This window comes from Plectropomus leopardus, chromosome 2, assembly GCF_026936395.1.
Source record: "Plectropomus leopardus strain MGB_pleo_1.0 chromosome 2, ASM2693639v1, whole genome shotgun sequence".
Lineage (NCBI taxonomy): Eukaryota > Metazoa > Chordata > Actinopteri > Perciformes > Serranidae > Plectropomus > Plectropomus leopardus.
This window is the reverse complement of record NC_142177.1, coordinates 24676987-24700000: the sequence shown is the minus strand read 5'-3', so window position 1 is coordinate 24700000 and position 23014 is coordinate 24676987. Positions and strand designations below refer to the sequence as shown.

At 38.7% G+C, this 23014-nt stretch overlaps 1 protein-coding gene across 3 annotated transcripts in view; it reads left to right on the top strand.

The window, feature by feature from the left end:
• arhgap9 (Rho GTPase activating protein 9) overlaps positions 1-23014 on the top strand; it is a 62993-nt gene that overhangs the window by 32263 nt on the left and 7716 nt on the right. Inside the window, exons 8-20 of one of the 3 annotated variants that reach the window (XM_042505762.2) lie at positions 5760-5825; positions 9227-9373; positions 9551-9649; positions 11648-11709; positions 11839-11926; positions 12793-12888; positions 13364-13462; positions 15129-15234; positions 15663-15782; positions 18547-18645; positions 21119-21196; positions 21492-21545; positions 22299-22433. In XM_042505762.2, the coding sequence (XP_042361696.2) occupies positions 5760-5825; positions 9227-9373; positions 9551-9649; positions 11648-11709; positions 11839-11926; positions 12793-12888; positions 13364-13462; positions 15129-15234; positions 15663-15782; positions 18547-18645; positions 21119-21196; positions 21492-21545; positions 22299-22433 (1249 nt within the window). The remainder of the gene's footprint in view (positions 1-5759; positions 5826-9226; positions 9374-9550; positions 9650-11647; positions 11710-11838; positions 11927-12792; positions 12889-13363; positions 13463-15128; positions 15235-15662; positions 15783-18546; positions 18646-21118; positions 21197-21491; positions 21546-22298; positions 22434-23014) is intronic. The other 2 variants (XM_088088943.1, XM_088088938.1) reach the window with 2 other exon arrangements.

Here is a 23014-nt window from a genome sequence, read left to right as displayed (position 1 = left end):
CTGCCTGCATGAGCAGCCAGTGACGGCTTCCTTGCTGAGCTGCTGCAGCTTGCACTCTTGCTGTTTTTACACAGACAGCATTGTTACTGCTACAGAGCTGCCTGCTGCTGTAACTGCTGTATTTCCATAATTAAAAGCCAATACTCCACTGATTTGTGGAGCTGTACAAGCATTTCAGCAACATAGTCCTGCAAATATTTCACAATATAAAGCCTTGTGTTAACAAATGAAGGGATTTTGTCGAAATAAACAACTTCAGAAGGCTTTTATTTTGAAATGCAAACAGGAACTGTTGAGTAAGAAGAAGAACAAGTAATATTTCTATTTTTTCATGTCTGTGAGAGATCGAGGCATTGAGACTGTAGTGGAAGGTGGCGCAATATCAATATGACTATCAAAAGACCATAATCACTGTCAGTAATTTTCCAAATAAATGTGTGCGTCACGCTGAAAAGTTAGGCAAGACTCCTTTTCTGTAGATGTGCCGCAGCTGAGCTGCAGCTGAGCACCGCTGCTCAATCAGGCAGTGTGGCTGCTCTAACCTGTTAACACAGGCACCAACAAAATGAAATAAAAAACAAACAAACAAGACAGTCTGCGACATGCACGGGCTGCTCAAGCAGGCAGTGTGGTGCGGGAGTTTGTTTGTGTTATTGAGTGACTTTGGTAAATCCAATCAAACCTTTAAAACACTAAAGTCACACAGTGTCACAAACTAACTGATCGAGGCAGCAGTGGATCTGCAACTCCTGCATTCTGTGAGGTAAAATTACTGTTTTTGTCAAAGGAGTCTGGTGGCTTTAAAGAGAGCATAGAAGATACAGTAGCTTCAGTTCCCCAACAGAAAGAGTTGTCTGAGGTAAAGCAGTGAAAATATTTAAAATGTAGTGTATACTCATTTATTATAGGTGGCTAAAATGCATTTTGCTGCTACCCCGTCCATAACAGTATATTACTTGGCTTCTGTGGCGATATTCCTGCCTGCTTCTCCAAACTGGGGCTGCGTGAACCAACATCTACTGTATTTAATACACTCAATATGAATAAGCACCTCATACAACCCCACTACAAAAACTCCTAACTATTACTTAACTTAATGCTTGGTGGTGTGATGTAAAAAATCATTAATAATGTCAAATTATCATCCCCATGTAACATTGCTTAAGTGTAAACAGCTGTGCTTTGTTAACTGTAAACACAGACAGACAAAAACACACACCTTCTGCCCATTTTCATACAAATGAATCTTTTGTCAGCGTATATCTGTTACCCAGAATGCACAGGGTGTCCAGACTAAACTGCGGTCCAGATTAAAGCGGGGTGAAATGCTGAGCGGGACCAAATTAAAATGGGGGATTAAATCTCTAGTTGCCCCATCGTTTACTGACCTACTCACTATTTATATACTAACTGTCCTCTGACACACCCTTCCTCTCAGATGGTGTTTTTGTTGGGCTAATCCCTGAAGGGAATAACGAGGTAATGCCTCTTGATCTGATGCAGATGAGCAGAAGCCATTAGGGCCACACAGAGGACTCGTTTAAGTCCAAAACATTACAAAACATTGCTACATTTAAACCACTCACTGAAACTTCTCATCAGCGTTAAAATCCCACCCTGACCTCACAGATGCTGTCGTCATCCAACTCTTACTGTTTCATTCTTTTTTTGGTAGACTTGATTTTACAAGGGAGTGTTTGTAAGCTCCGGAGTGAGGAAGTACATCTGTTGTTTCAGGGTTTTTGGAATTTATGCAACAGCCATCAGTAACTGCAATTAACCTGAATCAATGACGACATCTGCGTAGTAAAGCGACACGAGCTGCATGATCCAGATTGTCAGAGATAAGCATTTTGCATCTCAAGGTTGCGTTGCCTCAATGTTGCGTCAGTGTTTCAAATTTAATGTTGCTCATCAAAAAAATACCCGCATGATCAAAGCAGTGATTCCCCCATCAAGTCTGTTTGAGATGCTTTCTGTTGACCTATATGTGTCACTTTCTATTCTATGCTACATGTATTAAACAGGAACTCCACCAATTATATATAATGCATACTGCATGCCACACAAGTTAATGACCCAGGTGTTCAAACCCGAGTGACCCACTTGTTGGCACACAGTGTTCTCTCGTCTACATTTGTATTTTTAAAAACCATGCTCACTCCTTCCTGCCTTTTGTGATTGTTTAAACAGTGCAGTTTTTGGGGTACTTTTATTTGTATTTCCGTTTTACTTGATACTTGTATTCTGTTACATTTAAAGGGACACCCCAAAATCAAAAATGTAGATTTTTTCCTCTTACCTGTAGTGCTATTTATACTACTATTTGCTCCTCAGAATATTCTATGAAGTTGACAATAGAGCTGAAGTAACTAGATGCTCAGTCAGTCAAAATCTCTGATTAATTGTTCACATTAAGTATTTGAACAAAAATGTTGACAGATATAGTTACTTATATACTCACAATGAATGCAGAGGGTGTCCAGACTAAACTGTGGTCCAGATTAAAGCAGGGTGAAATGCTGAGCGAGACCAAATTTAAAAGGGGGATTAAATCTCTCTTGTTGCGCCGTTGTTTACTGACACTTTGCAGATTAAAAACGTAAACATAACATATCACTTTATAAGATACGACGCATTGTTGCAGAATAGCCCAGTGGTCCCCAACTTCTTTCGTTTCATGTACTCCTATAGTCCTGTCAGATGAGCTATGAGATCAACACTAGCATCATGCTCCAAATATGTTCTTTTCAATATGTAAAATTAGGACAAAATCTCTTTGAAACGCAGCCTTCTGACAGGCGGGTCCGGTCCATTAGGACCAAAACCTCATGCCACAAAAACAGTTTCTTTACATCTGCAGCTGGCCTCGTCCAAAACGCCAAGGACCCCCACTTATACAGACTCTTACCCTCCCATAGACATCTTTCTATATTACTGTCTCTCTACACTATATATATATATATATATGTATATATATTTCAACTGTAATATTTTTTTAGAAGCTCCACAGTCCATTATTCTCAACTATTTCACTTCTCTAGTCTTTTGCTAACTAGTTTTCACACACTGAACAGCAGCAGGTGTCATTAAGGTGTTAATGTTGACTCATGTTGGTGGGAGGTGTCTCTTGAGGAATCTAGCTGGTAGTTTATTAGTTATTGTATCAATAAATATACTAAAGATGAGCCTCACACCAATTTGTAAACCTAATTGTTTATCTGATTCCTAAATACAAATATGTAGCAATTTTGTTTTGTTTTTTTTAAATGTTGTTATTTTAACCAAATAATAATCCATATTTTTATCAAAGTAGCTGAAATGCTCAACCATATTTTCACATACCAGGCAGTACTAAGAATCTAGCAGCATAACAATCTAACAGCATGAAAGGTTTAATCATTTTTATTACCTGCACACTTAAAAAAAATGATAAAGCTTAACTTACAAAGACCAATTTAACACTGTGGCACTTTTACGGAAGTTAAGCGTCCACATCGTCTTTGCATACAAAGGAAAGTGTGGGATGGTGATTAATGTCAGCAAAGTTTTTGGTGTGATTATTCTGAGCTGCTGAACACAAGTGTGATTGTGCCGGCTGATAAAGGCAGCTTCCCTCTAGTTTAGGGAAGTAGATGCAGGCTGAGACGGGAGGGACAGATAAATGGTTTTTACATTTTGACACTCTGAGTCCTGGCATGAAGCGACAGGCAGCAGAGGACTTGAACTCGACAGGAAAAAAATCTCTCAGAAACAGCAGTTGTCCTGGAATAACTGAGTAGTCCGTGATGATGAGCACCTTTGCTGTAAGTTCATATTCAGTTCTTATGCAATACCTTAACTGGGTTGTTGTTTTCATGTCGTTATTGGTGTTGAATTTCTTGCAGCACATGCCAAACGCTGCTTTTTAAATGGAGCTTAATATGTGGTTGTCATGCTGATATAGCTCAAACATTTGGTTTTTTATGGTCAGAAGTGTTGCTTCTGACTTTGCTATTCTCACAACAACCTCAAATGACTGTATCTATGTGAACATGGGGGATCCAGTTCAGTAACTAAAAATCTGCACACCTGAGTCAAACATGTCTTACTGTCTTACTGAGTAACGGCAGTAACTGCCTCTCATTAACCTCAGTTCAACACAGGCACGAGTGTGTGTGTTTGTATGTGTGGATGTCTCTGTGCTGTGGTGGCGGATCAAGGAGCATTTTTAGGTGGCAGGATGTTAGCAGGTCAGAGGAATAGTTTCGGTATTGATGTGAGCATGAGCGTTAGCCCGGGCTTTGTGACTTATCTTTACATTTGTCAGCATCCTGTTTTCACATGTAGGTCTGAAAGTTACCCAAAATTGCTGCCATGGTTGATCTAGTTTTCATAAAAACTGTCAGAAAGCCAAAGAGTGAAACATTCTTTGATTATTTATTTTTCACAAGTCATTTATACAAAAAACTTGGTTGTGTTTTAAGGTTGAGTGTGTTGGATTTAGGGGGATATACTGTATTAGCAGAAATTAAATAATATGTAATAAGTTTTCTTTGTGCATAATCACCTCAAAATAAAAATTATTTTGTTTTTTTAATTACCTTAGAATGAACCATTTATATCTACATGGGGAGCAGGTCTTGGTCTCTGCCATGTTGCACTGTTATGTTTCTACAGTGGCCTAGAAAGGACAAGCCAAACACTGGCTCTACATAGGGCCATTCACGTTTTCACGTCAGCCATCATAATTTGCAGTTCCTGCGTGACGAGCGGGGTCAAAAAAACACAGATTTTTTTTTTTTTTAAGTCAAACTGTTTTATTCCATGTTTTTACTGGTTTTAGTCACTAGGTCCATTTATTTTGGAGAGAAAGAGACCTTACAAATTATTTATTTTCCGGTAAAAACGTCTTGATTTGTTTTGACTGTGTTGTGGGTCCTGGTTGCACCGTGATCCTGCTCGACAAGACCTTCTACTGCCATTTATATGAGTCACGCCTCCACTATCGATGTATGCATGGGACTTCAACATCCCATCAACACCCACAATATTTGCACATAGCATAACATGCTATCATAGAGTGCTTTTAGTAATTTTTGCAACTATCATTATTGTAATATGACATGCATTTGTTACCATTATTGCTGTGCATCTCTCCCCCTCTCTCCTCCTCAGTCCCTCTCTCTTCCCCTCTCTCTTTCTCTTTCCTTTATGCCATTATTGTAATTCAACTGTTATTTACGACATCTATTGCACGTCTGTCCATCCTGGAAGAGGGATCCCTCCTCATCCTTAGCTGCTCTTCCTGAGGTTTCTTCCATCCCCCCCGTTTCAGGGGTTCTTTTTTGGGGGTGTTTTTCCTTAGGTGATGTGAGAGTCTAAGGGCAGAGGGATGTTGTATGCTGTAAAGCCCTCTGAAGCAAACCGTGTTTTGTAATAATGGGCTCTATAAATAAAATTGACTTGACTTGACTTGGATCTCAAGTTATCAGAGAAAAGCACACAGGCCAGCGACCCATCTGTGACCAGTTGAACAGTGTAGGAGATAAACTGGGTCAGTGTTTTGGAGAGGCGTTGACCTCTGGGGATAATTTGGCTACCAGTAAAAACCTTCTAAAAGCTATGGAAATATAGCCAGAAGAAGTTTCAGCTAGTTTCAATCTACAATCCTCACTGCTAATATCCACTAAATCTTACACTCTGGACCTTTAAATTAAGATGAAATATAAACAGTAACTGATCATCCGTGTTTCCTGTCTCTTAATCTTTCTCTCTAGCTGTCACCTGATTTCATCTTTGGGAGCCACCAGAGGAATAATGACAGTGGCTGGCAGATGAAACAGGTAAACCTCTTCTCTACCTGCCGCACTCTCTCATCGCTAGAGTAATGCATATCACCTTGTGTTTTTTGTATTGTATCTTATTAACATGTTTCAAAGTGAAAGGTAAAAGAAAAGCACCCTTCACCACATTTACATATTCTCTCTGCACCATAGGATGTATGATAAACATGATGTCACACAACTCTGGTGGCGTAGTCTGCCACCTTGACTTTATCGCTGCATAAGAAAAAATCCTGCTTTGTGTTGTGTTTGCACGTCTGCCTCCAGAATCATTAGCTTGATATCTACACATACAAATCCACAGATTACTAAGACTTCCTATTCTTCTTTTAAAAGCTGACAACTCTTTCCTTGTTCTTCTCGCCTGGCTGGGCGGGTAATCCTAAGTGTTTTATGAACGCTTAAAGGGCTTTTGATGAAGGGTATTTTCCTCATGAAAATCAATGAACTCGAGTCGTTAGATTTGCAAAAACTGCATCTCCACTGTATTACTGTAGAATACATTAAAGTAATGCCAGCTATGCTCTTTAGATTCTCAGAGATCAGCATTTATGCATATTAAGGTGGTGAAATAGCAACTCATGGTGTAAAAAGAAAGGCTGTTACCCAAGCATTTCTTACTGCAACATGTTGCATCACAGTGGGGTGTGGGTGCGCTTGGTTTAAAGCCCTTTTAAAGGCCTCCTCTTAGCAAAGGAGCAGATCTGGCTCTTAGTGCTAATCCTCCTTGCATGAAAAGACGGCAAACATTAGGAGGGATATTTAGTCTGATTGTTGAAACTGGGTTACAGAGATTGGGAAAGGTACTTAATTATGGCTGCTGCTGCATGAAAAGTTGAAGCAGTTGGAGTGTGTTCATTTGTGTTGTGATCATGCACACTTGTATCTGTATGTGTGTGGAATTATAAGCATAAATATTCTGCATGTAAAGTAAAGATGCACGCTCACGCATCGTTGTGTGACACTTTGCCTCTCAGCTCTTCCTGTGAAGTGAAGCAAAATAACTTTAACTTTTCAAGGAAGCTGCAGTTTGTCCCCATTTGCCAGTCTGTAAAGTAGGGCTGCAACTAATTAATATTTTCATTGTTGACTAATCTGTGCATTATTTTCTCTATTTATCAAATTTTTGTTCAGTGTATAATTATTAGAAAATGGTGAAAAATGTCAATCAGTTTCACAAAGCCTAAGATGGCAAAATTTGTCCACAAGTTTACTGACATAGAAGAAGAAAGTAACCAGAAAATATTCACATTTAGGAAGCTGGAATCTGAGAATTTTTTTTTTTTTTTCACTCAAAAATGTACTGGCATGTGAAATTATGAAATTAGCAAAGGGACAGTGTCTACATTTTAGGGAGACATTTTGGCATCTATTAGTGAGGATTGCAGATTGCAACCAACAGAAACTTCTCCCGTTTAGGATTCCCTCAGTGTTCATTGTGCAGGAGGTTTTAACTGGGAGTTATCTGCAGAGGTCTCTGTCTGATAACTTGAGACCCAAACGTTCAGGAGGTTTTTATCAGGAGCCAAATTATCCACAGAAATCTTTTTTTTCTCCAAAACAAACGGACCCAGTGATTAAAACTGGTAAAAATGCAGCTAGTTCATATTCGGAAATCAGTGCTTTATTTCTGACACTGCTAGTTTTAGTGAGGCTGCTAACTAAGGCGGCCAACATGAAAACGTGAATGGCTCTGTCGAGAGTGTTTTTATTGTGTGCTCTGGTATACTGTAGAAACATGGCGGTGCGACATGGTGATCTCCATCGACAGAGACACGCTCCCAATGTAGATATAAACAGCTCATTCTAAGGTAACAAAAACAAAATGATTTTTATTTTCAGGTAATTATACACTGAAGACAACATACTTATTACATTTTATTCTGTTTCTTCAAATAAACCCCCCTAAATCCTACACACTGGACCTTTAATAGTTTGTAGTATTGCTGATGTAAAAATACTACAAAATATTCGCAGTTGAAAAATGCAAATGAATTTATGATGCAGAACTGCTGCTGCATTATTGTCTCCCCAAAGAGGAATTGTTTAAGATACCTTCAGCTTTATTCAGCATTGATCCAGAATGGCAGATCGTGTCATTATGGTGACCACTGTATGATTATCTACTGAGAGCACACAAAGAAAACCTGTTGCTGAGCCCGTGTGAGGTGAGGTGACATTTAAACCCAAGTATGATTTGTAGATCAGCATCCAGTTCCTGCCCCTGACTGTGGCACTTTCTAATATATACAAACTAATTTAGAGCTTTTATCCACTCTGCTGTCTACAGTCAGAGGAACAAAGATATCATGCGACACGAAAGCACCTGTCAATAATACAGCTACTAGGGGCGTCCACTAGCTCAGCTGGATGTTCAGGCGCCCCGTGTACAAAGGCTTTGTCCTTGCTGCAGCAGCTGTGGGTTTGATTCCAGACCAAAGGCCAAAAAGCCCCCAAAAATAATCTGTAAAAAAAATAACACAACCACTGTAGCAAAATGAACCATTAGGCAAAATGTCCTGCTAGTGAGCAAAGGTCATCACCTCAGGTATAACATGGAATGAAAAGCTGAAAAAAGCAAACAAGGATTTTAGACAGATTACTGTTTGTGGTGCAGATACTTAATATTGTTGACTATAGCCGTGTTTCCACCAGAAGTTCCCCAGACATTTAGTTACAGGAACTGCTTTTCAACAAACTAAAGGTTCCTTCAGCCCACTGTAATCTGCACTTTTCCTGCAGTGTAAAAACCCGTGAAAATTTAAGCAAATTAGTCTGCTGAAAAATAAAAAAGCAACAGGATAGGACAAGGACACTCTGCAGCCTGTTGATTGTTATGCTATCACACTATTCAAGTGAAAATATAGTGTTAGGTGCTTCTTCATTGCATAAATAATCAAAACTAAAAGTTTAGAGGAGTTAATGTCCTCCTTGATAATGTTACAGGTTGCATGCTTGTTTGCATAAATTTCAAAGTAAGTTCAAATTAAAATTGATGGTAAATGTGTCACCAACACCTGCTTAAATAGGAAATAAAGAATTTGGGGGAGAAACTGTGTGTTTTTTCTTTTGTTTTTTGTTTTTTAAAGCCCCTGACATTTCTGTTGCTCCTCACTTTTGCCTGTTTGTGGTTTTAATTTATGCTGATTGTGCTTTTGTACTTGTTTAAGGTTGCTTTAGGCAAGAGCATTAGCTAAATACTTTAACCTTTTTCTTTATGTTATATTTAGTGTATGTTTTTCTATAGTCTCAGTTTAGTTATCATATGAAAACAAACACTTATCAGATCTCACAGGATCCACTGGCGTTAAATACAATGGGAGCACATTGTATTTATTTTTGAATGATTGCCCTTTGCCTTGTTCACCACTGTCCCCACATTTGACCCCCACCCTGTGAAGAGCATGCAGCGCGCCGCCTCCTCTGACACCCTGAGCACGATGCAGTTCAGCAATACTGATGCCCAGTGCCATAACTCTGCCACCCTGCATGACATCAAGCAGCAGCTCAGCCACTCCCAGTCTATGATCCTGCCTGAGAACGGCAAGGTACTCACCTTCAAACACACACTCAAACGCAAGGTTATAAACTGTGTGTTCAGTATTCAGAGATACACAGAAGAGGAAATGCAAATAAACTTTTTTTAGGCAGTGCACTGGACATATACGCATACACAAATGCAGATAAATGAATGCCATTTATGAGGCCCACTTCCTGTCTTTCAGATGGTCCAGCAGTGCAGAGATTATTCCTGTAATGTGACCAACATCGTCGTGGAGCCTCCGTCTCCTCAGAGCTCTCCAGACAGTGATGGCTGTACACCGGTGAGAAACCACTGCCTTTTACTTTTTGAATAAAAATACCTGAACATGAGTGCAATATTTGATACTGATTTACTATTACAATACTATATGTACTAAATGTACTGTATAAAGACACCTTTGAACACACAATTCCTTTTAACATCAGGGCATCCTCAACTTTTAAACTGCTTCTTTTAAAACTACCAAAACAAGTGTTAAGCGGGTGTTTAAACTTACTGTTAAACTGAAAAAATGTTTTGAACTCTCCTCCAAAACCTTTTTAAATGAATCATGAGCAAAAATCAATTATTCAACCAGCCTTTTTAATGAAGTCGGCAGTCATGCTGTTACACCAACACACAACAGCAGAAAAAACAGGGCAGTGGACATAAAGCTTTACAAGCTTCGCTTTCTGCCGACCTTGTCATATTTTAGTTACTTAAGGAAAAATAACTGAATACAGCACAGCATGAACATTTTCTGACCAGTTCTGTTTCATATACAAACAAGAACACAGACATTTGTAACATACCGTTCTGACAGAATAGCTTTCTAAAATTCATGGGATTTTCCATATTCCCAGGTAACAAGTCAAGCAGACAGTTGTTGTTTTATTTGCAGATATTATGTGAGTGAAATGATAAATGTAGCGGTTACTCTTACAAAAATATTTTATTGGGAACTATAATCTAAAAATACAGAGAAAACTGTTTACAGTGAGGATTTTTGGATTAATCTGAATAACTATAAATGGAAAAATATTTTACACTCAACTTTTTGAGCATAACTCTTCCATTCACTAAGCTCAACAAATTAACAAATGCCTACTGACTACGACTCAACATTTAAGTCCAACTTGCTGCTGGTGGAAAATAATATGCCAAACTCCCTGTAAGAAACATGACATGTTAACAATTTTTTATGTGTCCGCAAATACGCAGAACAGAAGATAAATAAAGATAAAGATAAAAAACGTCAAATATTGACAGTGTTCTTGCTAATCAATATTTTTCAAAAAACTAAACTGTGTTGGCTTTAAATTTTGGATTTTGTCGCCTCAACTTGCTACCTTGCTCCGTTGGATAGCCGCTCCAGGTGGAAGAAGAGTATTAAAATGAGAGAGGAACGGTTTAAAAATTTTGATTTCCCAATAAAGTTATTACTGGTTGGCTGGCTCTCTTAATCTGTTTTTACGTCACATCTCCAACAGCTTATCCCCCTTTTTCACAGTTCAAGAAAACCAAGACTTGTTTATGTTCTTTTGCCTCCCTGGAGGTCCCCTCCTTGTTAACTGTCTACCTGGTTTGTGTTTTTTGCTTGAGAGAAAGCAACTATTGGCCATTGAAAATGTTCATGTCGTTGAGCCAAGGCAAAAAACTTATGATAACATTAAACATGCTTGATTTTATCGAAACATAAAGACAAGAGAAAGACCGACAGCTCGGACTGAATTTTATGACCACCTTACACCTAACCATCAAGATAACAGGTGCTAGAACAAACTCACAATTTTATCCCAACACTGGAAATTTATCTGTGACAGTAAAAAACCTTTTAAAGCCATTTGGTGTAAGGCTGCATTAGTCTGAGCAATGGATATGTTCAAACCTATTTGAATAAAATAAACTAAGCTTTCCTCTGTTTCTCTCTCTGTTATCTGCTTTTTCTCAGTTTGTTCCTCTTTTTCTTTATATACTGTACTCAACACTTATAACTTCATAGTTAGTGTTAATTCTTTTCTTCTGCACCTTAAACGGGGCCATACCGCAGTGGGAGATTTTAGAGCAGCTCCCCTCCCGCTATTTTTTAAATGATGCAACGTTTGTTAACAGTTAAATGGGTTCGCTCAGGATGCATTGTATTACACAGAGGAGAAGCCCTCCGCTGTACTTTACTGTTAACATTTCATTACTCAGGGCGTCGATGCCTCCCCTGAGTGATAACATTACTGTGACAGTATTAATACGACTGCTTGAATGTTGCAGATTCTGCTGCTAAACCCTGTTAATGTGTTGTCAGGAGTTGGAGAAGGCCGGCCTCTTGAACAAGACGAAGATCGCAGAAGGAGGCCGGAAACTGAGGTGAGGCTGCTCTCATTAAAGACAGAAAAATGTAATTTAGGTTGCATCTGTTTGTATGGTGTTTGAATAAATTAATGTGAGAATGATCTGCTTGGCTAAATCTCATCTGATCAGTGTGTTGTGTTGCAGGAAAAGCTGGAGCCCCTCCTGGGTCGTGTTGGTTGGGAACAGTCTGGTTTTCTTCAAAGATCCTAAATCACAGACACCTTCCAGCTGGGTAAGAGCTCTGTGCTTTTAGTCCATGTAATGTCTTTGCAAAAACATAATTTAGTGTTTTGTTCTAGTATATGGTTAAAGAACAGGGTGTAAATGTCTAGATTTCAAAATCTACAGCCAACTGTGAGTCATTCTGTAAGTGCAGATGTCAGTTTTTCTGCATGGTGGATTTTTCTTTTTTTTTTCATTTTAGGATTAAATATTGTGAAGTAACCCTCAGAGTCAGCTGACCGGACTGTTGCACAAAGATCAGCTTTTAGAAAAAAACCAAAACAATAAGTGCCTACACAGTTGGATATTGCTGTCCGCTATGTTGGACACATTTCTGTTTGCAGTGTTACAATTATCTTGGGACAGTTATTTACTTTATAGGAAAGCATTTTTGTATATTTAATATATGGCCGTTGCAAGGTTTTGTCATCCCTCTCCAGTATTCATGTATAATCACTGTGCTGTTTGCACTTTATGTTATTGTTTTATTGCTAGTGCTATATAAATGAAGTTTTTTTATTATTTTTATCATTATTAAAACTTCACAACTTTATTGCAGATTGTGAAGCCGTCTCCAAAAAGGGCTAGAGTGTGTTTGTTTTGTTTGGGGAAACTGTAACTATTTCCACATTGACAAAACCATGATGACCTTATTCCAACTTGCTGTGAAATGACACACACCAACTGTTCTGTCCATAAACACAAACCTGTTGCAGGTGTTTTTGGTCATAATGTCAGTCAAAAGTGGTTGACACAAATTCTCTGCAGCATAAAACAACCAAACTCCATTTTTAGAAACATGTATGCCTCAATTTGGCCAACTAATAGAACAAAACCTGATTTATTTGCCTGTTTGGCTTTTTATTAATAAAACAGAAACCAGGAAACAGTCGCCCTGAGAGCAGCGTGGATTTAAGAGGAGCGCAGCTGCACTGGGCCAACGACCTGTCCAGCAAAAAGAACGTCTTCAGGGTAAGATGCAAGTGGAGAAAGAATCAGAAAACACGGTAAAAAGAAAATAAAAGAATCACATTATCTCAATATATCATTTAATCATCCTCAAACACTCTTTCTGTTCAGACTGATTTTCATTTGAATTGTTGCGGTGAGCAGATGCGCAGTGACGACAATGTGATTGTAGATAAGCTGTAAAACATAGAATCCTATTTTTGTCAGCAAAGAGTCGTTGTCAGTGAGGGAAGTGAGAGTAGGAAGCTTTATTTCACCCGGTCACTCAGTGAGGAAGAGGAAGCTATGAAAATTAACTCCAGTGAAATGTGGCAGATGACGTGCACGTGTTTTTCTGCCTTTAAAATGTCCAGACTATTGAGCTTAAAGGGATAATTTGACCCAAACTCAAAAATACATATTTTTCCTCTTACTTACGTGGCTTTGGGAGACAGTTCATCACACACTGATATGGTTTGTGTCTATGTGTGTGTTGTAGCTGAGGACAGTGACAGGGAACGAGTTCCTGCTGCAGTCGGAGACAGACTCTCTGATCAAAGAGTGGTACACCACAATCCAGAGCGTCATCGACAGGCTGGTGAGACACACGACACACACAGAGAGTTGTACTTTCAATGGACCACTTCTCCATTGGTGGTAAAATGGTTTCCATTCGGATCTAATAATGTCTTGCCATCAGTAAATAACTTGACATTTTTTCACTGCCTTTCGTTGAACATTAAACACACATCCTTGAACGTCTTTTTCTTTTTGTTTTGTTGTTTTTTTTTAATTATCCTTCTAGATGAGATGTAGAATATTTAAACTTATATAATAAAGGAATAGTTTGCTTTTTTTAGGTGGGGTTTATGTTTGGTACCATTCAGAGGGTTCGTGCAAGGTGCTTGAGGTGCTTGAAAAAAAACTCTCAAAAATTAAGTCCTTGAATACCTTGAAAATCAGACATTTTTTAATTTGGCTCTTGGAAAAAGTACTTCAATCTAATTAGGAGAAGAACAGAACGATATTATTTTATTTTATGAAAAGTATTAGATCATTGGTTTAAACTACGGAGCAAAGGCAGTGGTTGCAATTATTTGCTATTTCCATTTTTGCGTCAGTCGATGGTAAACCCCAGTAAATAGTCAGCACAAGGATATTTCGCTAGCCTGCAAAACACTCACACCAGAGCAGCATCAGTGTCAAAGTCGTCAAATTTGACTTGCCCCTGTCTATTCGAACTCGAACTGAATTTACATTTGAACCAATATGGGTAATATCTTCTGTCTGTCTGCCTTTGTTTGTGTGTGTGTGTGTGTGTGTGTGTGTTTGCTCATCTAGCAGTGACACTAGGCTATTACTAAAATGATATAGAAAATATAGAAATGTAGAAAATAAAATAGACCCAGCTTTTTGGCGATTAGAGGCACTTTCACCTCTTGTCTAAAAGTGGCTGTCTCGCCCAGATGCACTTTCAGGTATCAAAATTTTTATGCCTTTAGGCCTCTCTAATAGCCAAGGCCGGAAGCATTATGTTTTCGGGTTGTCCGTACGTATGCCACATTTTTGTGAATGCGATATCTCAAGAACACCTTAAGGGAATTCCTTCAAATTTGACACAAACATTCACTTAGACTCAATGATGAGCTAATTAGATTTTGGTGCTCAGAGTTCAAAGGTCAAGGTCCCTGTGACCTTTGAATCTCTCATTCTTGTGAAGGCGATATTTCAAGAAAACCGTAGAGATTGTTTTCAAATTTGGCACAAATATTCGAGTAGACTCAAGGATGAGCTGATTCGATTTTGTGTTCAAAGGTCAAGGCTATTGTGGACTTAAATTCATATCATTCTTGTGGCAAATTTGACACAAACATTCACTGCAGCTCAACAATAGTCTGATTCTTGTGAATGCAATATCTCGGGATGGCCGTTAGGTACTTGGCTAAAATTTGGCACAAACATCCACTTGGACACAAGAATCAACTGAATAGGATCTGGCGGTCAAAGATCAAGGTCACAGTGACCTCATGTATCAGGTATTAAAGTAACCCTCAAGAACCACCTTGAAACTGCTTGTTGTTTACATCTTCTGTGTGTGAAGCATCCATGTTTTCACAGACATGGATGTAAACTGTAAGTGCAGCGTGACTGGTGTGTGGAGTCATACAACAACGTGGCGGTTTTATCTAGTTCTTGAATTGGTTTGAATGACTTTGTAAATGTTTCTCTTAGTTAACACGTCGAGCGCTGTTTCACTCCTCCAGGACCGTGAAAACCCTTTAGACAACGTCCTCCTGTACTCTCTGAGGCGAGCAGGCAGCGTGGAGATGTTGGAGCACAGCGGAGACGAGGATGACAGGAGAACATCACGTAAGTTGTCACCACACAGTGCCTCTTCTCATCGCTCCACTCTGACTTCCTTCCTTTGCACAACCTCCTGCCCTCCACTTTAGTTTACTCTCACTCCATTGTCGTGTCGTCATCATCGTGATCATCATCATCATCGTTATCACTTTTCTTTCTAAACTTCCACACAGGCTTCTTACATCCCTCCATCCTCTCCTCCATCCTCTCATCCATCCAACCCACTTACATTTTCACGAGGCCCCCGTGGCAAATAATCCCCCCGTCAGTCCTGTCTCACCTCCGCCGTCGCCCGGCCCTCCCGCTCTTTATCCTCACCACAATCCCCTCTCATCTGCTTTCTTGCCCCGCCGCAGCCCAGCGCCCTGCACTGACCTCCTCTTCCTCCTTCTCTTCGTCCTCCTCCTCCATCTCTTCCTTTCCTTCCTCTGCAGTCCCTCGCTCATCGTCTAACCTGGAGAACACGGAGAGGAAACGAGTGAAGACCCGGCTGAAGAAGTTGATCCTGAAGAGACCTCCTCTGCAGGCGCTGCAGGAGAAAGGACTCATTAAAGGTGTGATTTCTCTTTGAAGTTTTACAACTTTGAATGCACGTATCCTTTACTCAGCAGCATACAGTGTTTAATTTTACAAGACTGCACCTCCACAGCTAAAATTGTGAAGCTGAATATATTTTGCTGCTTAGCTGAGCTGCATCACGGTTGTGATAGCTGGCAGGAAATCTCAGCATTTATCCTGCGATGATGCCACATCCCCCTGTGAATATGAGTCGCAATCCTCCTCGCCTGTTTAGTAAGAGCTTCTCCAAAATGATAAAGTTTTTCACACTGCTTGTCTGACGATTACAACACTTTTATCAGATTTTTTATGGATCTTTCTTTAAAGCTGAAACAATCCTGAACTTTTGTATTTGTCCTTATCAAGCAAAAGGAAAAGGAAAAACCTGGATAAATTAGAGGAGAAAGACAGTGAATATATGATTCTCTTCAGGTTTCAGTGAATAGTTTAGTATAAAAGTCATAATTAAGTGAGAAATATATCTTGTGGCCTCCCCAGTTGCCAGATTTCCACCTAGTTAAACACCAAAGGGAGATTTTAGATGCAGTTGATCCCTTAAGTAGAGTTCAGTGACTCTATACTCAGGACCATTAAAGCTGTTCTGGTGACTCACAAAGGTCACACCAGCTTACCAATAAACTTTATGCTGGTTTTACCTTTTAATTCGTCACTCATCAAATCGTCATCCATTCATATTGAACTTATGTACAACACTTCCATAACGATTGTCTTTTCAGAGCTGTTCCTTATTCTCGTAATGCTTTTACAATTACTTTTAATGATAAAAGAAATATTTTGTCAGCATTCAGCCACAACAATTTGACTTTTAGACAAGCAGCATCCTGAAAAGGAAGAATAATTCTAAGTGCTATTAATGTCAAAATATAGCTTATCCCTACAGGAGAAAAGAAAGGTAAAATGTGTGTGCTACTTTTACATATAAATGAACATCTGTAAAATTCAAACTTTTGCCAAAAGAGTTCACAAAATTCTGATTAAGCCTATTGCTACAAGGGAAGGCTGTCCCTACTTAACAGCAGAGTTTTGGTGTGTGACGTCTGTGACGGCTTTCCTATGCTGGTGAATGGAAGTGATGTGTTTCAGGTCTACCAGTTAGAGGGAAAGGGGGGGAAAGATTAAAGAAGATTAGAGATTAAAGATTAGTTTGGTGATTCTGAGTTTTTCTTGTAATTCAGATTCAGACAACTTTATTCATCTCAGAAGGGCAATTCAGTTTTACAATCTACCCAGACCATACACAAACTCACAGACAGACACAAGCAGCAGTCGGCAGTAGTAGTATGTCAGAGAGATCAATACATGGGTAAAATTGCGCACTGGACCCTCGTGCGGTCCCGTGCATACTTAGTCACATGAGGACCAGGCGATGTTCTGTCGTATGTTGACAGTTTGAAATAGAGATTATAAAAAACAGGAAGTGTGGCAGACACTATGGCGGAAATAGATACTGAGACACATCCAAAGAAAGTTTCCGAAGTAGATGCTCCAAATAAAAAAGAAACCAAATAGAAAAGAACTCGCCCTGATGGCACTAACAGTGGTTGTGTAATTACTCTCACTGCCAGCAGGGGGAGACAAAAGTTCCACACGCCGGCCTTAACATCTTTTATGTGCCTCTTTTCTAAAACTTTAAACATGTTTTGTTTTTTATGGTCTATAATCTATATAAGTATTTATATATTCTAAACAGCTATTTTTTAAAAAGTATTTTCTTCTGGCATTTATTTTGTCTTTGTCTGATAATCAGTAGAAAGAGAGGAAGTAATTCATGCAGCAGGGTTTCCCGTTCAGACTCAAACCAGTTATGTTGAATTTATGTGGTCAGAAATCTCAACGCCACCAGCACCTCATCATGTAAACAAATATGAAACAATTATTTGGTTAGCTTTGAAAAACTACAGCTCCCTCTAAAGGTTAGACAGAATGCTAACAGGATGTTTAACCTCAATTACATCCTCATCCACTAGGAGGTGTTTCAGAGTCTTTCACATTGTAATTATCATGCACAATAATTTATATATATATATATATATTAGGGTTTTTTGTGTGTGTTGAAATATCAGTTGAAAACTGCACTCTAAAAGCTAACTTTCAGTCTTCTTTTTTATTTGCGCCTTCTGTGTTCAGTTTGATGTTCACTTTGTTTAATAAAAGAATTTGGGAAATAATTTTCCCTTAATGTTTTCAATTCAACAAGCCATTTTTTGTAATAAATTAGCAGTATACTGAAAGTGGCTGAAAGAAAGATATATCTTTTCATTTATTCAACATATAATCACACATTGCATATTTTTGTCATATCATGCAGCCTTGATCTGTAGGTTTTTAAAATGATGACGCCATAAATACTTTCCTACCTTTTTTCAACCATCAAATTGATGCATTTGATGACAAAAAACGTTCATCATAGGAGATATAAGACATATCATAATATGATCATATAGGAGTATAACGGTTGTATACTCTGGAGTAAAGGGTTGCGTATGATTTTTTTTTCACCCTATAGTGTATATAGTACCTTACATGAGTTGTGTTGCATCATCAAGGGTTAGTCTACATTGCTGCTGGGATCATGGAGGTTTTATTCCACAGTGAGCCATAAATTTATCTGTAGATTAACTTGTAGCTCTTACATCATGTCTTGGCACAGTTATCTGAGATAAGAAAAAAAACTTCTGAACAGACATAAAAAGTGTGTTTGTGTGTGTGTGTTTGTGTCCGTTTGTCATCCCCCTTCAGATCAGGTGTTTGGCTGTCGTCTGGAGATGCTCTGTGAGAGAGAGAAAAGCACCATCCCTCGCTTCGTCAGACTTTGTACTGACGCCGTGGAGAGGAGAGGTACAAACACACAGCTGCCTCCTCCTAATGTGATGCTCAACTTAAAGGGGACACATGAGAAAACACTTCTTCATTGCTGTTTTGAGCATAAGTCACTTGACAGCAGTTGTGCACCTGCTGTTCAGCTCCGTGACATAAATCACTTAACAAACATTTACTGGAAAATGTTTGTGATTCGGCCAACAGAGAGCAGAAGAGTAAAAACGCACAGAGAGGAAGTTGTGACAGCTGCCAGCCGCAGAGAGATCTAAATGAGAGAAAATGGAGTTGTTCAGAAAAACTGTTTAGAAACAATGCTGCAAATAAATATTTAATACACACTAAAAAAAAAAGTGTTTTGACCACAAGGGCTTTAAAAACCTGGTTTTGATGAATTAAATATTTCTAGGGAGGTGTTTCAGATGGAAACATTTACATTCAAGGCTGAGACAGACTGAAAAATGTTTTAGGACGAAGTAGCTCCTGGAAAAAGAGGAATTATATTCGATCTTTCTCATACTGACAGTAAATAATAATTTCAGCAGAAAAGGAAGAATCTTTTCTGAGCATACCAGGGAAATTTTAATATATACTAACACGTTTGTTCGTACTAAGAAGGGTTCCTCTATTGTTCTTCCTGATGTTTTTCCCTTTTCAGTCCTGTTAAATGTTTTTTAATGTTTTTGTATTGACAAAAAATCCCAATTTTAACTACTGATTAATCTGCTGCTTATTAATTATCATAATATATTGTCATGTATTTTACTAAAAATATGTCTGGTCGGTAGCATGTCAGAAAATAGTAAAAAAAAAAAAGGCCATTGCTGTTTCCCAGGATCTAAAGTGATAAAAGATGAAGATTTCTCAGTGATGAAAATCGATGCAGATTAATTTTCTGTCACAATCTGATTAATTGACTAATTATTTAAGCTTTGATACAGATTACAAAACCCTGGCAGACTGATTTGTGATTCCTCCCCATATAGATAAAATTATTGTAATATGACCAATAACAAATCAGGGTTAAAGGGTAGTTTTGGCATTTTTTAACCTGGATCCTATTATCCAATGTATGTGTGTGTTAGTGACTAACATATACAACAATTTTTGGAACTGGCCCAATATAAATCTAGACTGCTGCAGCAGCGAAAATAGGCTGCAAGTAACATTTATGATCCACTCAAGGACTCCACTCAAAGACCTCGTTTTTGCCACTGACAGGCTCAGATTGTTATTATAAGTTTCTGACAACCTATGAAAAAGATCCCCACAGAGATCGACTTTTTTATCTGAGATATTAGAGTAAGTTCCTTTTTTTAACCTTAATTAACCTTAATTTTATCAAGGTAAAACACACTTCATTCAAAGTCGACTGACACAAAAAAACTCAAGAAGCCCATCTGGGTTCATCTTTCCCCTGTTCCAACAATCACCAGCTCTGATTTGGTTTTAATAAGCCCTTAATTCACTGAGTTAGAGGTAAAAATACACTAGCCCTATTCACGCTAAAATTAGAGTGTATTTATATGTTTGGTGGGTTTGGCAGGAGTGATTTCAGGGCTGTCCCTGTTTTAACAAAAAGGATCTTTAACAAGAAGGTCTCTCTGTAGAGATCCTTCACATAATGTTGTCAGACACTTAATTACTTAATAATAATCTGAGCATGTCAGTGGCAAAAACAAAAAGTGCCCAAATGCACCGAGTGGTTATATTGCAGCCTGTTTTGCTGTTGTTCCCATTAGTCACTTGGAGACAAAAACATAGGAAAATAGGGTCTAGGTTGAAAAATACAAAAGTTACTCTTTCAGATTTGTTTTCTATGTTCGTGAATAAACGCGTATGTTTTAAAGCAGTACCATGATGCGTAACATCTCAGTCAGTCGCTCCTTATGACTCCAATAGGATGTCAGCAAATAAATATATCACAAAAGCTTGACATATTCTGACTTGACCAAGGTTTTGATCTCCTCATGAGATTTGGTGACGGTAAGGAAAAATACAGGATATCATCATTTGAGAATATTTATAATCATTGAGTCACAAGGCCTGAATTGTTCTGTCTGACGTTGAAACCAGTGTGAAAAAAGAAGAAACTAAATGTCATAACAAAACTTTGTTGGCATTTCATCAGGCATCACACAATGAAATGTTGAGAGGAAGTTTAAAAGTACTCACAGGGCGTTATGTGATCATACAAAAATGTAACTTTTAAAAAAATGTTTTAGATGTCTAAAAGTGTCAAATGTGCTTTTGCTTGACTTTATTCACACGCTTTTGGGCACTTATGCAACAAAACAAACTTCCCAGATGCTCTAAATTATTGATGTGCAGAAAAGTAAAACAATTATATCAGCCCTCACTGCCTTAAAATCTGAGGGAAGCTATTTTTATCTTGCACTCATCAAGTCAAGTTCAAAAATAAGGGAAAATGGGTCAGTTTGGTTTTGATACTAACCTTCTTAAGTGTTAATAAAACTTCTGCGGTTTGTTTCAGGACTGGACACTGATGGCATCTACAGAGTATCGGGAAACCTGGCAGTGATTCAGAAACTGCGCTTCCTCGTGGACCACGGTGAGGATGAAGTGGAGGAGGGGAAAATGGATCTGTATTGATGATTAATTTTGGTTCTGATGACTAATGGAACGATTGAGGGAAATAAGTGTTGGCAGGATGAATTTCATCATTAAATTGTATCTGTTCCTTTTTTTTCAGCCACTTAGAATCAAGAAAAACTCCATTTGATGCTTTTTTTATTCATTCTCTCTTAATATATATTGTATGACACACCTGCTTGTATCACTTCCCCTACATGACATCGTTGTGAGAAAGTGAGGAAAGCCCACTGAGTAACTGTTGGTTTTTGCAGAGCGGGCGGTGACCACAGACGGCCGTTACATGTTCCCGGCGGAGTTAGTACAAGGTAGATTCAGACTGATGAGGAGAAAAACAGCCGCTTTCACGCGTTACTCAGCCTGCTTGTTCTTGTGCATCATGTGTTGCATAATGTGAACACCTCAGTCACCCCCCCAAACACACACACACACGCAGACTAACACGCAGATCTGAGATGTGCACTGAACAGTTTGCTGGTTGTGCTACCATTTGCTTAATGTATGTGTGTCCCTGAGGCTTTTCTGCTTTAAGTTTTCTGATGTAATAACACGCAGCAGGTTGTACAGCCGCGTCTCATGTGGTGCATGGCTGCCACCAAGTGGGGGAGACGGAGAATCAGCTGCGGCTTGTGTGCTGTGAAGTGCTCTAACCTGCAGCATATCTCACACTGACTCATATTTCTCATCATTAGATACTTATTTGTATTGTGGCCATTCAGTTAAAGCTTTTTATTTTACTCTCTTTGGTTCTCTACAATGCCATTTGAGAAGCATTGGTCAGGCCTGGATTTTTAAATTGAAAATTGTGCGCTTTACATGTGCTCCTGTGTCTTCTCTGACTCTCACAGACCATTTCTATCTCCCTCCTGCAGCTACAAGCCTTCATGTTACGCCTTAGCACTGACATGAATTCACACTGTTCTGTTGTTTGCTAAACGATACTGTGACTGTAACTCTGCTTCTTTCTCTCCTTAATTCTGACACTTTGTCTCTCTCTTTCATGTTGCCTTCGTGTGACCCTGTCTGCATTTCCCCCCCTCCTCCTCCCTACTGTCTCTCAGAGGAGAAGCTGAATTTGGACCAGAGTGATTGGGAAGACATTCACGTCATCACAGGAGCTCTGAAACTTTTCTTTCGTGAGCTTCCTGAGCCCCTCGTGCCCTTTGGCTTCTTTACCGACATCGTGGAGACAGTCAGTGAGTGTCCAGCTTCACACACTGTTTAATATTTCATTTTGAAATATCAGTTATCATTATTGTACATCGTGTCACCCGTAGTTGCCCAGTTGTAAGTATTAAATTAATTGCCAGCTAATCAATTTATTGGTTTGAGTAAGTAAGTTAAGCAAAAGTCTAAATTCTCTGATTCCAGCCTCTTAAATGTGATTTTTTTGATGATCTTTTTTCCAAAACAACAAACAAGGCATTCAAAGACATAATCCTGGGCTTTAGGAAACATGATCGGCATATTTTCACCATTTTCTTACAAATTTAAAGCCAAACAGCTAATCATATAGTAAAGAAAATATTCAGCAATGAAAATAATTGTTAGTTGCAGCCCTATCTGAGGTAGATATTAAAGGTCTAGTGTGTATAGAAATGGAACATAATATTTATAACCATGTTTTTATTGGTTTATATTCACCTAAAAATAAGAATCGTTGTGTTTTTCTTACCTTAGAATGAGACATTTTTATCCATATAGGGAGTGAGTCCTCTTTCGCAGAGTCCGCCATGTTTCTACAGTAGCCCAGAAAGGACAAACCAAACAATGGCTC